Source organism: Apteryx rowi, unplaced genomic scaffold, assembly GCF_003343035.1.
Source record: "Apteryx rowi isolate R43461 unplaced genomic scaffold, aptRow1 scaffold_72, whole genome shotgun sequence".
Classification (NCBI taxonomy): domain Eukaryota; kingdom Metazoa; phylum Chordata; class Aves; order Apterygiformes; family Apterygidae; genus Apteryx; species Apteryx rowi.
Genome location: NW_020451005.1, coordinates 360,028 through 375,948, shown reverse-complemented (window position 1 = coordinate 375,948; position 15,921 = coordinate 360,028). Strand labels below are relative to the sequence as shown.

The following is a 15,921-nucleotide window of genomic DNA, read 5'->3' as shown; positions in this document are numbered from 1 at the left end:
ACTTCCTTCTAAGAGGTATGGAAGGTTGGAAAATGTATAGTTACTTGGTTCTAAATTTAGCTTCCAGTTRTTGCTGAAGAAAAAATTAACTCCTTGTTCAAAACGGTGTAAATTAATGAGAGTTAAGCCCCCAGATTGTTATTCTTGCCCTGGTTTATCTAGGGCATTGAAATTTAGTTATCTTTATGTTAACAAATTCCTCACTTGTAGTAGAACTCATTGCTTTAAAAAAAATCAGATTCAGACAAGCACAGTATTGTAATTCCCATGTATTGGAGAGCATTGCTACATCATTTCACCCGCATTTTTACTCAAGGAGGAATATTTTTAATGTAAATTACTTTTAGCATTAATTCATTCAAATGCTGTGATCTGGCTAATGCAGATAGATAATACCATCATGTGGCAGATAGATAACTAAAACTGCACATACCTCCTTCAGTGTTTTTGCACAGGAAACTACTTCTGCTCCTAAAAGCATGTTGCCGTAAAGTCATTACTGATTTTTTTTTTTGTGTGTGTGAATTTCAAAATGTTCTGTAAATCTAAATTTGTTGCAATGGTGTTGGTTCTGCTTAAAGTAAGTCTAGTTTCTGTCCCTTGCTTCCTTCCTTTTCCTCCTTTCCCAATGCCTGCATTGCTTTCCTCTGAGTAGGTCCAAGGCAATGGTACGTACTAACTGCAATGCTTTGTTCTGCTGCACAAACAAAGAAAAGAGTTCTGTGTGTCACAAGGAGAAAGGAGAAATAGCTCAACCAGTCTGAAATGGAAAGAGCTTTACAGCCACATGAAAACAGAAAACACTTGCAAAAGTTCCCTGTATTAGTGATGCATATTTGAAACTTTCTAAGGTAATGTTAACATACTAGTTATTTTTTGCTTCCCCAAACATATTTCAATCTATTTCCACAAGAATAATTCTGTGTATGTGTGTATCTTACAATCTCTGAAAGGAATTAGAAAAAGTATACATCTGCTACTGTTCATTCCGCAAAGCTAAAACAATAGATACCTTTGTATGTTCAGAGAGCAGTCTGACAACCAGTACACATTCCTCGTGAATGCCACAGAGATAGATAATAGCCCAAACTAACAAAATGTAGAATTGCATGATGAGTGAAAAGAAACCAAAGAGCTTGAACATTGAAACAATAATTGTTTCCATTTAAAATAAAAATTTTAATTGTGGCTTCAGCCTATATGTGTATCACAGAGCTAGTCAAAAGGTAATCAATCCTAAATTAATAAAAAACATTCCTCCTTAGGAACAGTTAAACAGTTGTTTAAACCTCCTAACTGATTCTTTTTTAAAAAAAAAAGGAAAGGAAAGGAAAGAAAAAAATCCTAAATTGCATTACATAGGTTGTCTTGCTGCGTGCAAGGAATGAATATCAGCAGAGGCTGCTGTGAGAGATAGCACAGGAGAAACATCATGTTCAGTGTGAGCTGTGAAAGCATTTTCTTTTCCTTGTGCAGTAACTTAGCCTGCCACAGAAATAGCAGGAATCTGTTTATTCACAATTCTTTCTCCAGCAAGTGAAAGAGGAAACACAAGCCTGACAACATAGCTGCTTCAATAACCCTGAAAATACTGCACACCATAGGTAATCTCAAGAGCCTAGATACAGTTTATTTGCAAAGTATATCCTTAGTAGCACAGAGAATTCAACTGTAAACCATTGAATTTTCTCCTGTACTTGTATGCATGTAGCATACAATTTTTTGTCCTAACTAACTAACTGGATAAAAAATATCCTAAATTCAGAATACTTACCTTAGCTTTTTTGGCCTCTAACCCTCAGTGCTGTGGTCTTAAAAGGCCAGGCAGTAAGGCCCGGGGGGCGGAGGGGCAGGGAATTASCTTGTTGCTTGCTACTTCCCCTCCGCCAGCATACAGCCACATCTGTACTTAACACTAGAGTCCCACGTAGTGGAATCGGTGACCTCCATACAAAACACAAAAACAGAGTTAACAAAGCACAACAGAGTTAAATCTGAAAAACAGAGGGAGGTCATCTTGGCAGTGTTATTTTGATAGGTAGGAAGCAGGTGTAGGAGCCCTGTTGTCCTTGATCCAAGACAGCACTTGCAATCACTGGTCTTTAGGGAAATCTAGAGGGATCAGTGTCTTCCACTGCCTATGTTCAACTTTGTAGCAATTGCTCCATTCCAAAGGGAATTGTCCGTGGGAAAGGGCATGTTCATCAACAGGGGAGAATGGAGTAACTGGCTCTGTTTCTGCTTAAGTTTAAATCTTATACAAGGTAGAACAGCTTCAACAGGAAAGTTCAAGATCGATTCCAGAACAACCTACCCTTCTTATACCTGTATACTATAGAAGTCTTCTACTTGAGACATTGGAGATACTGAACTCTCTCTCTTTGCCAAGTCAGGTAAAAGAGGAAAGTGAATTTAGGTATCCCAAAATAAAGCAAGTCTTTCTTTACTATCAAGCTGTATGATCAGTTTGGAGAAAAGGGTAGCTATCCTACTTCTGCCTTCTTCTTGCTGACTTCAGTGCTAAAAACTTCATCTGACAAAAATACATGCTGATTTTAACTTGAATCAGCAAATTGTTTCTGAGACTTTGTACTTTAGTGAATGATGTAGTAGCCAAACTCTCCACTAAGAATACACAGAAATTTTCACATTAGAAAAGTAAGCAAGTCCTTCCGAGCAATCAAAAGATTGAAAGCTGTCTGCTTTGGCAGATAGATAGATACACCATATGCTCTGGAAGAGAAGTTCAGGTAGCGAGCACCTCGGGACTGTACTATGAAGTGAAGTTCTCAATTTCCCTTCTAACCCACTATTCTGTTCTGTTAAACACTTACTTACTTATGTTTTTAGTATAGTATTCAAAAATATGCATTTTTGCCACTGTATTGTCAACTTCAAGAGAGTTCATTTGCCCTCTCTCAACAATAAGCAAAAAAGGACTCTAATTTAAAATAGAAAAATTCCCTAGGCTTTCATCAGTTCTCTTCAAAAGCAGACACACTTCTGCTCCTTGGGTTGTGCATGTTTTGTTTTTTTTAAAACAGAAACATGTACTATTTTTATATAAAAAGGAATCACGACTGTGTTTACGAACACAGAGGTAATAATTAATATGAACAGTTCAGACCACATCATTGTAACTGTGTCATCTCTTTTCCACATCAGACTTGCAAGGCAAAATTTTAAATTTATAACAGCATGGCTAAAGTATATCTGGAAGATAAGTTTTCCTTAGATTTTCCAAAATCAGCACCACAAAAATCTAGTTGTATAAGATTTCTAATGTTATTTCTCCTTTTTTCTGGCTGTAATGCATGCACTCAATGTCTTGTAGATTGTTTTATGCCTGAAGTACCCAGGGCTTTGATTTAACTGTTCTTTTTATGTTTTGCCTTCTTTTTTGTTTGTTTGTTTTTAGAACACAGCTCTAGATAAAGAGAGTCAGATTTTCTGCAGCAAGCACTGTCAGGACTCTGGTAGAGCTGGACTGGAGCAAACTTCTGCAATTGCTGCTGCAGCTGATGATCCCTGTGTGGCTGGGTCCAAGGCCCTCTCCCCTGCCGCTGCTGAGCCAGTCAGCTCCCCCACACTCCCTGCCTCAGCATGTCCCGAGTTTGCTGGGGCTCAGCCTGGCGTGTAGGACTGACAACCAAATCCAACTGAAGCTCCCTGCACTCTCCCCACAGTTTCTCTTATTTCACAACAGTTAGTTTGTTTTCGGTTTGCTTGCACCCTCTTGTGGCGAGGCCAAGGCAGGCTGTCATGAACTTGTAATAGTGGGAGAGTGAACCTGTGTTTTAAGTGCTCTTTGCCCTTGTCTTGAGAACAGCAATAGGGGAAAGATTCTGGTGTTTTTAGATGACTTTTTTTTTTCCAAAGTTATCTGTGTTAGTTTAATTTCCTGCATTTCACAGAGCCTTGGGCTCTAAATAGACTTACTGTGTAGCTAACCATATTTTTATAGAAGTACTTGAGAATGGGGAGCAGTTACCAGGCCTCACTTCTGCAAACAGACCCTAGATTCTCAGAAAAGCGGGAGAGGAAGACAAGGGAAGACAGCTTGCATTCACCTGCTGTTCCAATGCCTCTATTTTTAGTTAAGTAAGTTTCTACTGAACCCAAAGAGGCAAGTTTTCATGAAGAATCTTCTTAGTGGACTAACTGTAAAATATCATGGGACAAGCACTGGAGATGATAGAGGGAGAGATAGTCCTTTTTGTATCAAGTTTGTTATCATCAGGATTGTAGGCTGCAGGGTAGCATAGATAATATGAATTTAAATAAATTGACTTGGGATGTAAACATGAACACTGGAAACTTATTTGTAAAGAGGACTGCAGTCAGGGAAGCCTTTTTTGTTCTAGCCATTTTCTGTCCTTCCCACAAATGTCCCATCCACAGCTTTCTCCAGAGCCAGACTACCTATTAGATAAACTACTCTGGACCTGTGAATGGAAAGCCTGCTGCGTATTATCTAACCTAGGATGGATGGAGCAGTTCCTTAGTTCTAGGGCGAGCTGACAGAGGAGCTACCACAACTAGCCACCATCAACAGCTATCCAAGGTCTGTCAGTGCTATCCCCTATTCACCTGGTGCAGGCACTGGAGACAAGGATTGGGGAACAGTTATCCTTAATCTGTAGTCAAGGATAGGTGAGGATTTTATCTTTATCATATTGCTTAGTTCAATATTGTATGTATTCAGCTTACTCATTTCCTTTACTCATTCTTATGAATTTGTCATAGTTCATTCATTGTCTTTCTTAGCTATACTTTCTACTAGAATTGTAAAAGAAAGACCTGCAATAAACTTTCTTCATTAAAAGAATGTCATTTATTTCTATGAGGACTCAGTTATTTTGTCAGTGAAAGTGTCTCATTATTTTCTCTTGAAAGACTGAACAGATAAGTAGCTAGCAAAAACATTCCATGAAAGAACAATCTGAGGTCCCTGTAACCTTTTAGAGGTCATCATTGACTTCTATAGGAGACATAGATAATACATGACTGAACATAGTAAGTGCTTTACTTTTGAAGATGGGATTAAAGAGCAAGAAGTGTTGATTAATAACCTGAGGTCATGATACAAACAAAAGAGTTACAGGCACATTGACCAAAAAAATAGTAGTAAAGGTATAAAAAGGTATTAGAGGTCTTAAAAAATATATCAGCAAGAGGTGTAGCTAGGTCAGGAACAAAGATCCATGTTACAACTACTCATTGTGAATTAATGTTGATACAGGTTCACTGGACTGAGTTCAAGATGCTTAGAGCATATGGGGATGACCTTTGTATAAGAGATTATGTACATTTATATTTTTGCGCAGTGCAAAAATATGAAGGTAACACTCTAACCTTACTCAAAACAGAAGCTAGTGAGCCTGCACTAGCTAGAAATGTGTCTGCAGTTGGTAAATTCCATAATTTGGGAATTTGGGACCAAGCTAAAGAGAGGGTGCATAATTTAGAGGGGATGGGCTGAGCCACTACCTACAGCATGGAAAGGGAGCCCCTGACAGAGAGGGCTGTGGCAGAAAACTGAATGGGGAGATCAGTAAGGAGGAAGCAGCAGCAAAGCAATGAACACTGGGTTATTTTGGATTCTGTTTGTTTGAAAAGTCTAGATATTCAGCTGTGGAAGGCCTAGATATTTATTTTACAAGCAATTTCCATTGATAAACTGACATGGATTAGCAGAAATGCCTATTAGGTTGTGCGTATATATGTATATTTATATATACACACACAGAGACATACAAATATATATAAATATATAAAAGAAAGGATGAGAATTTGATTGATAAACAGCAGCCTGTAGTTCTAAACTATTATTTTGTTCGTGGAAGAACAGGGTGCAGATGCATATTTATTCTAAAATCATGTTGGTATGTTTATGACTGATCTCACAGAAAAGTATTTTCACTCACGGAGCAGAAGTGGGTGGTAGACAATGCCAAAATGCCTACTTGAAAATATTGACAACAGCTGGCAATATGATCATAGGGACAATACACAAGATAAAAACCTGGGATATCTAGGCAAGCTTTTAACTCTGTTTGTGGCATTAGAAAAGTTGTATCACTTCTCTATGCCTTAATTTAATTCTATAGACATTAATTCTGTAGGTGCACAGGTGCTATGTTTGTTGAGGAACACCTGACAAACTTGTGTTTCTATTAATCTGACCTGAGCCTGGGATGCCATATTTAATCCTTTCCATTCTTAAAAACTAGATTATTATTCTAGGCCCTTCATGTCTCTTGTAGCCAGAAAAAAAAATGAGAGATGCCTTAAGTTTCGCTCCAATTATTATTAAACAAAGTGCTTTCTGTGGTGTTGCATAGAGAAAGAAGTACCTTACCTTTGTGCTGCTCAGAAATTATTACAGTTTAACAAAAAAAAAGATGTGTTGGTTGAAAATAAAACACTTACTTACTTACTTAATGAAGGCTCATACGGATTGTTTGGTTTGTTGATCTGTTGCACTTTCCTGTAATCCTTCTCTCTTTGTAGAGCCATCATCATTTGGTAGAAGAAGGTGAAAGTATAAAAGTTGCAAAACAAAGATATCTGATATAAAGGGAAAGACAAACAACTATAGAAACTAAACTCCAGTTATACTTTTGTCTGGAAAGGACTGTCACCTTTTACATTATGTAAAAATAACTCAAAAACATTTACTATTTTGATAAGTATTTATGAAATGCTAGTTTTTCAAACACTCAACAGTGACAGCACAACTGCTACCATGCCTAGTTTAAAAAATTTTTTTTTTTTTGAAAAGGAAGCCCCCTGCCTTTTTTAGCTCCTTTGAACTTGACTAGTTGTTAATATATTCAAATAGGTCCAGTTCATGCATTTCTAGATATGAAATCTCTGCTTAGCAGTCAGAGCTGAATCTTCCCCTGCTGTAAATCAGCATAATGCTAAGTTCACTGAGATTCCCAACAAGAATTTTTTCCCCATTCTTGGGCTTACAGAATTAATTATAACAACTGTCAATCTACATTAATATAGGAGATATTTAATGATGTTACTATCATTCAGCATTGGCTCACGCTTACAGCTGGTCAGTAAGAATATTTTAGCAGGTCAGTAAATCCGACTTTGGACTACTTCATTCAGCAGAGCTCTTTTGTTTTTAGATGCAGACATACTTCCCTCCCCATTCTCACTGAATATTTGAGGAACAGAAGCTAGGACAAAGCTTTAGGACTTTAGGACTCTAGAAATTTAGGACTAAAATTAACAGATTCTAAGGTATTTTTTCTTATTGCATAATTATGAGAGAGGGAGGAAAAGTATTTTTCATCTACTTCTCACTCACGATTTTCCCTTTCTTCCCTTCCTGCTTTTCTATAGGCTTTTCTAGCGCACTACAGCATCCCAGGCACCCAGTATCTTGCTCGACTGGATCTTTTCCACRGCTACAGAAGCAAACCTTACCCCTTGCAGAGCACTTCTGTTACCATTCAGATTCTAAGAATTTCATTTTACAGCCAGAGTTTTCTATCACCTCGTGACTACATTTTCCTTGTAAGGATCTCAGAATTATCTCTGTATTGGTTATAAAAGTTCTCCAATTATTCTTACAGTTAACAGTTGAGCATACAAGAGAAACACTTACCCCAGCAATAATAGTATCAAAGAGAAGCTGTGGTTGCAGAGTGAAGAGACTAACATTTACTGCAAAAATAGAAAAAAAACTAACAACGCCAGGACTGTAGAAAACAAGAAAACATATAAAACAGGTATAGTGCCTTTATAATACCAGAAAAGGCAGTATTTCCAGAACAGGAAAGCTGAAGAAACATTGTTATAGATACCATCTAAACTTGCTGAGATTCCTGCAGTAGATAAGTAGATCTTAAATAAATTCATGTATTTAGAACAGGGAAATAATGATAATGGAAGAAAAGATTCTACCTTTCAAGTGGAAACCCCTACTTTAGGCTCCCTTGCAAAGAAAAATAAAGTCTACCTTTTCCAGTATGCCTGCCTTGCAATAGTATCAAAGAGACTTTGCACAGAAATAAAAAGTACTTATGATCCAATATTCTAAAATAATATACCATCAGGTAGCAAAAGAGGAAGAGACACAAGGTGCAAAGCAAACATAAAGAACGGATGACGAACTAAAAGGCAGGTTTGTGCGTAGTTCTGCTGTACTGAGGAGTGAGAGCACACGGAGAAAGATGACACAGTCTGAGAGCTGTAACTCTGGGTGCTACTCCAGAGCTTAACTTGGAAACGAGAAGCATGAGGCGGGGTTTGAGCTGGGGAAGATCACCTCCTTAATTCAAGAAAGCAGGTATACTAGGACATTATTAATTTGTCAAAAAACAGAGGTTTTGGGATTCAGGTATGCAGTGAGAGGACTACAGTAACAACAGTACCTTCCAAAAGTAATGTCCGCAGCCATTTTTCTTGCTTTACGTTTAAAGATCATACCGACTGTATATGAAAGAGACAATCTAGCAAGAAATGCAGGAAAAGTGATCAGGCATCTTTCAACTGGTACAAGACACATCCTACCACCGCTTGGATGGCACAGGTGACAAAGAAGAAACTCCAGCACTCAGGCATATCTCAAGAAGATGAGAACCAGTTGTACTTTTTGATCTCAAGCAGAGATCACAACCTTGGTCTCCATGAGAAGACCTATTTTCCTAACCTATTTGAAATCAAAAAACTATGCCAGCTAGAAAGCATCAACTTGATATTCTGATGTCTGTACACTCAGCAAAAAGGGGTTCAAAGGTCCCATGTGCTGAAAACTTCCTGTTCACAGAAATAGTTTTGATGGTTTCAGTTAGGACGAACCAGTCAGTTTATCAGGTAAGCAGGAGATTTTGATTTAAGAAACCTCATTTAATATTGATTTTCATACCTTTCCTCCCAGTAGTCACTGGTCTAATTATTAGTGCACTGACACCAAGTTTGGTACTTTAGTAACCCAGAGGATACATTATAACTATGTAAATTTACTGAAGTAAATAATTTACTTTTATGTAAACATACATATTTACTGATCATCATCATTTTTAATGGTTTGAAAAGGGGAAATTATATTTCTTGTTTACTCATGCTTTCTTTCAAGCTACATTCAAATGGCAATTGCACAGCAACAGAAATGCATAAAACTAATAATCTAACAAGAATAATTACACATTGCTACTGAAATCACTTTCAAGATCTAATTCCAGTATTAACTCATCAGTAAATTGACAGATTACTTCTATTCATTATGGGAGTGATTTTCAAACGCTGGTTAACATGCATACAAATAGGGCTCTGTTGGGCTTTTTGTTTTGTTTTAAAGCAGAACAATTCAGCTAGAAGGAACCCTTGTCATCAGGAGCTGAACTAACAAAGAGTGAAACCTAGTGCAGACAGCAGAGAAGGTAACAGTGCCCTCTATGAAGCTCTGCAGGCACTAACTCAGTCGGGACTTACAAACCAAACCAAACTTGTTTCTACAATTTGGGGGCTTTTTTTAGCAGGGGGAGGGGCACCCTTTGTGGGACTTACTGTGTGTTTTGTTTTGTTTTGTTTTAAAAAAGAACTAAATCAGCATTGTAAAAATTACCTGGGCAATGACTGAAGAACCAAGCTGCCATGCAAACATCCACTGAGAAGGAAAGCGTTTTTCCAAACTGCTGCTTCTGTTCTTGATTTTTTTCAAAACAGCCTTTCAACCTTGGAGTGCCTGTCTCCCATTTGGAAACAGAGGCCACAGAGCGAGACTGATGCAAAACGCAGCTTTCAGAGAAGCAGAACTTCATCGGGAAGTACCTGCAACTATTCCCTTCTCCTCAGAATATTTCCCAATTAATTTAAAATACTAAAGTTCACAATTTAGTAAACAAACAATTTACTTAAAAGAGACTAGTTCTATTGCTCTACATGCTCTTTGGAAAGTTCAGATTTTGCTTTTGCAGCTACCAGGGCTTGTGTGAAGAAGGATCAACAGCGCACAGGGTACACTAGATAAAAGGCAAAAAACCAGAGCAATCTGCAAACACAGCTATACGTATACTTATTTATATTATTGCTAAACTGTCACATTAGGACCATCATCCCTCCTTGGCTTCGAATGCTCTCCAGGAGATGTTGGCATTCTCCTGAATGTGGCCTTCTCTCATACAGGCCCAAAAATCTCTTCAGCATCACAAGCCTCAAAGTTATGTTTTAGCCTATTTGTGATGTGAAGACTTAAAAAAACAAAAAACCAAAACCCAACTTTCCAACTTTGAATGCACTTGTCCTCACAAGTCTCCATCCTGCAGTAAGGCCGAACTGCCTGGCCTGACTCCACAGAGTATTCCTGTATACAGCACAGTATAAACGCACAGGTAAGACTGGGCTGTACGTCGGTATTTTGCAGTTCAGAGCTTACAAAACAGTGAACAAAGCAACAGCAGGAAGAAGAATTTAGAAGTGGAAGAAAATAGTAAATGGTCATATCTCGAACTTCATCCATTTAGTAAATGGCAAGCACCACATACCAAAAGCCTCCTTGTTTTCCTGCTCCCATGCAATACAGTATTATTTCCAAGACACAGCTAAAAGCCTTTATTATTTGACTATTGATGCAGTTCGAGGTATGGATTTGCATATAATTTCATATTTTACTAAATACACAGCTCTCTTTGCATTTCTGATACTGTGTCTCACATCATTTAACAAGAATCACAAAATACAATGGAACAGCATATAATACTGCATGGAACAGCATAGAATACAGTTGAATTTCCCATAATTTCATTTTATAAAAAGTCATGAAAGGTCTTTGCATAAAAAGTCATAGAGTGTTTTTATAAATGGTCATAAAATGTTTACATTCTCATGTCTTTATAATAACAAAACTCCACTAAAAATAAACTGTTTACAAATACAGGTTAAAATTTGTTCTTTCACATTTTGTTGCATGTTTTCTAATCCTCCCCCTGCCATAAGACTGTCTGCCTTAAAATTGCAGGGCCGTAGGTTACATGCAGTTAGATTTCAGTAAACCTAAACAAAATCAGAAACAATTTCCTACAGTTTTTCATTCAGAGCTTTTACAGAGCAGCCTTAAATTATGATGCATAAACACTGATGTGCATCATTAAATGTATCAGCTTACCAAAGACCTTAGGTTGGTTCTACAAAAATATAAACTATTTTGGATTTTGGATAACTTTGTGTCATGCAGGAAATCTGAGGGGGTGACTCATCTCCGGATTTACACCAGTGTCTTAACCCCATGTTGGAAAGGTCGCACTGGTTTCAATCAGCACCCACAGAATGGCCTGACTCTGGTTTTATTTAGCTAGCATGCAGCCAATTTCTTAGTTATCTTTTATTCCTTTTGACCTACTTTAAAGTGAAAGATAAACAAAGAGAAAGCAAAACAGACATACCATATTAGACGCACACTCAACTCAAACCTTTATGATGGTAAAACTTAGCACTCTAAATGGAAAAGCTACAATCTAGGCACCATTGCTGGGTCACTCGCATTCAATCTATCTAACAACAATTACGTCTTAACTAAAGGTATATTAAAATTCATTTCACACAAAAGTCCCCATTTTGAATAACTCAATTTCTTGTCGCTACTAAGAGAAATGAAAGTTGGTTACTGTTCCAAGATACCAGCTCTGTAATGAAAAAAACTGGGGTGTTTTTTGTTGTTCAGGTATGTGGAGCAGCTGAAGAAAGTCCACCATTCCTTCCCAGTCCTCAGCCTGATCCCACACACCACAAACACTGCAGCAGAGCATAATCCCCACAGTGTTTCTAAACAGAAATTCAACCAGCCCATTTTTAGAATCACAGTGAGTACCCCCAAAATCATGCCACCTTTGGACAGTAGTTGCTAGAAGTCCCTTTCATGGTACATAACACGCACAGCAAACAACAGCCTCCTTCAGCAGAGCATATGGAGTTAACCGTTGATGTTACCCTTGTGACATATGAGCCCTTAGGACATTTACTCTGCCAAGCACTACGCAAGTGAAGCTAGAAACTTCAGCAGACACAAAGCACTCCCGAAAGGCGATGCAAGCACATCAGGGGAGCACCAGCAGCAAGCCCCGACCAGAAACAGTGTGATACGTACACTTTGCATCTGGCCAGCTGCCCGCACGCTGCCCCAGGGAGAAGCTTTTTGATCGCCCACTGCGCAGCCGGGCTGAGTGCGCAGGGAGAACCACACTGCATTCATTCGCCTCTGCTTGCTGCGGTGCAACTTCCCACCATGAACTTCCTCTGGAGAAAACAGCACTTTGCACACACTGTAACACCTCTCCAGACCCAACAGTATTTACACCAGATGCTTCTCCAGATCCAACAGTGTTTACAGCCGCAGTTTGCACAAACGTGGAACGGCTTTCAAGCCAACCATGCTAAGCATTGCACCACAACCCTGACTTTGAACGCCACCGCTGGCCGCCCTTGCTCTCAGCAGCAGCAGCACACGCAAATGTTGCTTTCCAGAGCACCTGCCACAAACCCCAGCTAACAAAACGTCAGTTTGAACTTACTAAGGCAGAAGCAAGCCCAAGCAGTCACATGAAAAAATACCATTCATAAACTCTCCCTCTGAGCTGTGAGGAAATGGGGTCCTGGAAAAGAAAGCAGCTGGTGCCCAGGCTGCAGCTGCCACAGCTGCCGCTACTCAAGCCATTCTGCTCCCAGTGCAGGTTAGGCCTTAACAGCTGGCACTCGCGACTAATCCCACCTGGGGACACCCGCCTCAGGGCTGCACTGCCCAGACTAGCAGGTGCCAGCACAGTTGGAAAACTAACCCTTTTTTGCCACTTTATCACAAGCAGCAGGAAGCAGACCGCCAGTTCAACCACAGTTGAGATGCCAAGTGGAAACGGGCCGCCGTCTCCGTGCCCAAGGGCGCTCCGGTAACCACCGGAGGGGGGAGCGTGCTACTCATCCCCCACCAGCCAGGCAGTCCAGTGTCGGGGTGTCTTCACAGATGGGCTCGTGGCAGCAGGCGAAAATTTCATTTTCCACAGGAGGGCTGCTGTGCTCCTAACGTGCAAAACCCCCAGCTGCAAGAGAGGAAATCCTCAGCTCCGTCAGAGCCCCTCTCACCACGGGGCTGCTCGCCAGCAGCCAGCCCCAGCCAGGCGCAGCTTGGACCAGCACCGGAACACACGGAGGCAGTCCTGCTCCGAGTTTGGGCAGCACCCAGTAGATCAACAGGGCCCTTTCTGAAACAGGCAAACCCATTAGCATGCTCCCTACCCTAACTACAAAAGCAAGTCCCCAGGGCATACTTTGACTCTAAAATCACAGATTATTAGTTCCATCAATAATAAAGTGTTTCCCAAGTCTGTAGCAGATCATAAAGAGAAAACTTTCAGGATTTCCATTTGGCAAAATACACCTGGTCTCAGCAGCATTTCCTTTTTTCTTTTCTTTTTTTCTCCCCCCACATAGCAATACCAAACCCACATCTGGCTTGAGAAAAAATGCAAACTGCACTTCAAGAGCATACCAATTTTCCCCCAAAAATCTTCTGATAAAAGCATATGGATGTGGTTGAACTTACGGATGTATGACATACCAGTTTCGCATAACAAACGTTATTGCTCAATATTCTGGGCACTTTATCACAGACATAACTATAGCCCTCACTTAACTGCATCATCCTTCTGCTACAAAATTTGGACGTACAAATGTAACTACTAATGCCACCATAACCACATCAGCACAGAGATGGTGTACAGAGCACAGAAAACTTGGCCACCATTGCATAAACACCAATACTTTTAAATGCATCAGAGAGAACAGCTATTTTCTCCATGCTGAACATGCATTGAAGCACAAGAACCCAGTACACTCCACTGAAGCTCTCAATTACAAATGCCATTTTATTTAATTTCTTCACTTAAACTGAATTTTCTCACTCCAAATCTTTACTTAAAGAGATAGTAGTTAAATGCTTAGAAAACCGGGAACTGCTCTAGGAGGCAGCTCGAGAAATGTATGTATCGATACAGATATGGAATGTAAATTTCAACTCAGAGAGATCACAACATACAAAGAAGATTTTTATGCAATACAGACTTACAAAACAATAACAGTTCTTTTCACAAATATTTTCACAGAATTCTGCACAGCAATCTGGTAGAAAAGTAGATTTGTGCAACACCAAAATAACTTATTGTTCCTTAGTATAAATTATTTTTCATTTGTTAAGAGAAGGATAATTTAACATGATTGGACAGGATCTGACAGGATTTGGTGATAGCAAAATATAAAAGATTTTGTTGCCATACACAGAAAAGATGTATGTATGTGCTACAGTATTGTGGGGGTGAGTCTGGGGAAAAAATGGAAAAGTAGCCTGCAAGTCTGGTGCTTCTGCTGTGGTGTAGGGGCTGTGCGCCTGCAACAGCTGCCTCTTTAGTGCTTTCACAGTCAAACAGCAGAAGTGTGCTTTGGTACTTGCATCTATTAAAAAATATGTGCCTGTATGGGTTGCTGATTCAACTTCAAACTCTTCAAACAGCCTTTCTGATTTTGAGGAACAATCCACATTTTGGTGTGCTCTGAAGGAGATATCAGGTAAAAACTAGAAGGATTCACACTTGATGTAACACAAACTCCATTGCTGATTCCTCTCTCTTAACTGCACAAAACATTCAACTAAAAAAGAACTAATTGTCTAGGTCTAGAAACATGCTTGAATAGTAACATTGATGGAAACAACTCTTTGTAATGTTTAAAATTACATTAACCATAATTTAAATATTACTATTGATTCCCAGAAACTTCAGTGCTGAAGTAGTACAATCATTTGGAAAAGTACGAGACAAAGTGTAATACAGATAGTACAGATTAAAATCCCCCAAACATCATAATTCATTTCCATAATGTTAAAATCATATATTCCTCAAGGTCATACATAAAGCTTCAGATGGAAAATCTGTTTCTTCATAATATAGCTAGAATGTGAGTTTTAACCATCTTTATTTTAGGTTTCTTTTCATATGTGGATCAAAATAGACTTCTCATTATGACTAAAAATATAGATTTTTAACTACAGAACCCAGCAGCCATTTTTCTGCTTCTTCGCCCTTCCCCCCAAAAAGTCAAGCAAGGTCTACAAAAATAGCGATTAACTTTAAAAAATAGGTTGCTTCTCCCAGCAAATTTAAGTTACATTCAGATGTAATATAGCTATGTATAAGGAACAACGCTGTGGCAAGATACCAAGGGAGGCTTGCTATCTTCAGTTGCATTCTGACAGCAGCTGCCCACATCAGTGCTAATCTTGGTCTGTCTCAAGATCAATATCTGGTTTGATATTCATGATGCCAGCGATTGAAATCATTGTAGAAAACCACTATGCTCCCAGATGCCATGCCAGTCATTATACACCTAAGAAAAGTACAACACCAGATTAGTTAGTGACCCACCGCATGTTCAGATGTACAAATTATCACACCAAAGAGTTGTATCAATGTAGCCACGAGAATCTGAGGCAACGACCAACTTCCTGTCTAAATATAATGTTAGAAAGAAAATTATTTAAGCACAGAATTCTTAATATAATCACTGGACTCTTATGATCCATGAAAAATCAAAATCAGAAGTAAAACAAAAAAAAATTTAATTGTAATAATACAGTCTATGAAATTCTTGTGAAGACTTTGCTCTAACCTTTGGTCATACGACAGGGCCATGGATCGGATTCCAGCATCACACCCTGGGTAAGCAAAAAGCTGCTTGAGGTCCCACAGCTGCCAGACCATGACGACTCCATTGTCCCCTCCTGTAAGCAGATACTGTCCGTCTTGACTCAGCTGGATCGCCTAAGGCGAAATCACATGGACATTTATATCAGATAAACATGAGTTCCTTTGGTTCGCCCTCTTTTGCTGCCATAAAATGTTTCATATTGACAGTCGC

General features: G+C 39.1%; 2 protein-coding genes across 2 annotated transcripts in view; one reads left to right on the top strand and one right to left on the bottom strand.

The window, feature by feature from the left end:
* Positions 1–3,640, top strand: part of DCLK2 (doublecortin like kinase 2) — an 87,979-nt gene extending 84,339 nt beyond the window's left edge. The window contains exon 18 of the mRNA XM_026087537.1: positions 3,419–3,640. Within this exon, the coding sequence (XP_025943322.1) occupies positions 3,419–3,640 (222 nt within the window). The remainder of the gene's footprint in view (positions 1–3,418) is intronic.
* Positions 3,641–13,869: 10,229 nt separating this feature from the next.
* Positions 13,870–15,921, bottom strand: part of LOC112976363 (lipopolysaccharide-responsive and beige-like anchor protein) — a gene marked incomplete at its 5' end in the record, with an annotated part of 360,077 nt that continues 358,025 nt past the window's right edge. The window contains 2 exons of the mRNA XM_026087491.1: positions 13,870–15,390; positions 15,673–15,824. Of these exons, the coding sequence (XP_025943276.1) occupies positions 15,300–15,390; positions 15,673–15,824 (243 nt within the window). The remainder of the gene's footprint in view (positions 15,391–15,672; positions 15,825–15,921) is intronic.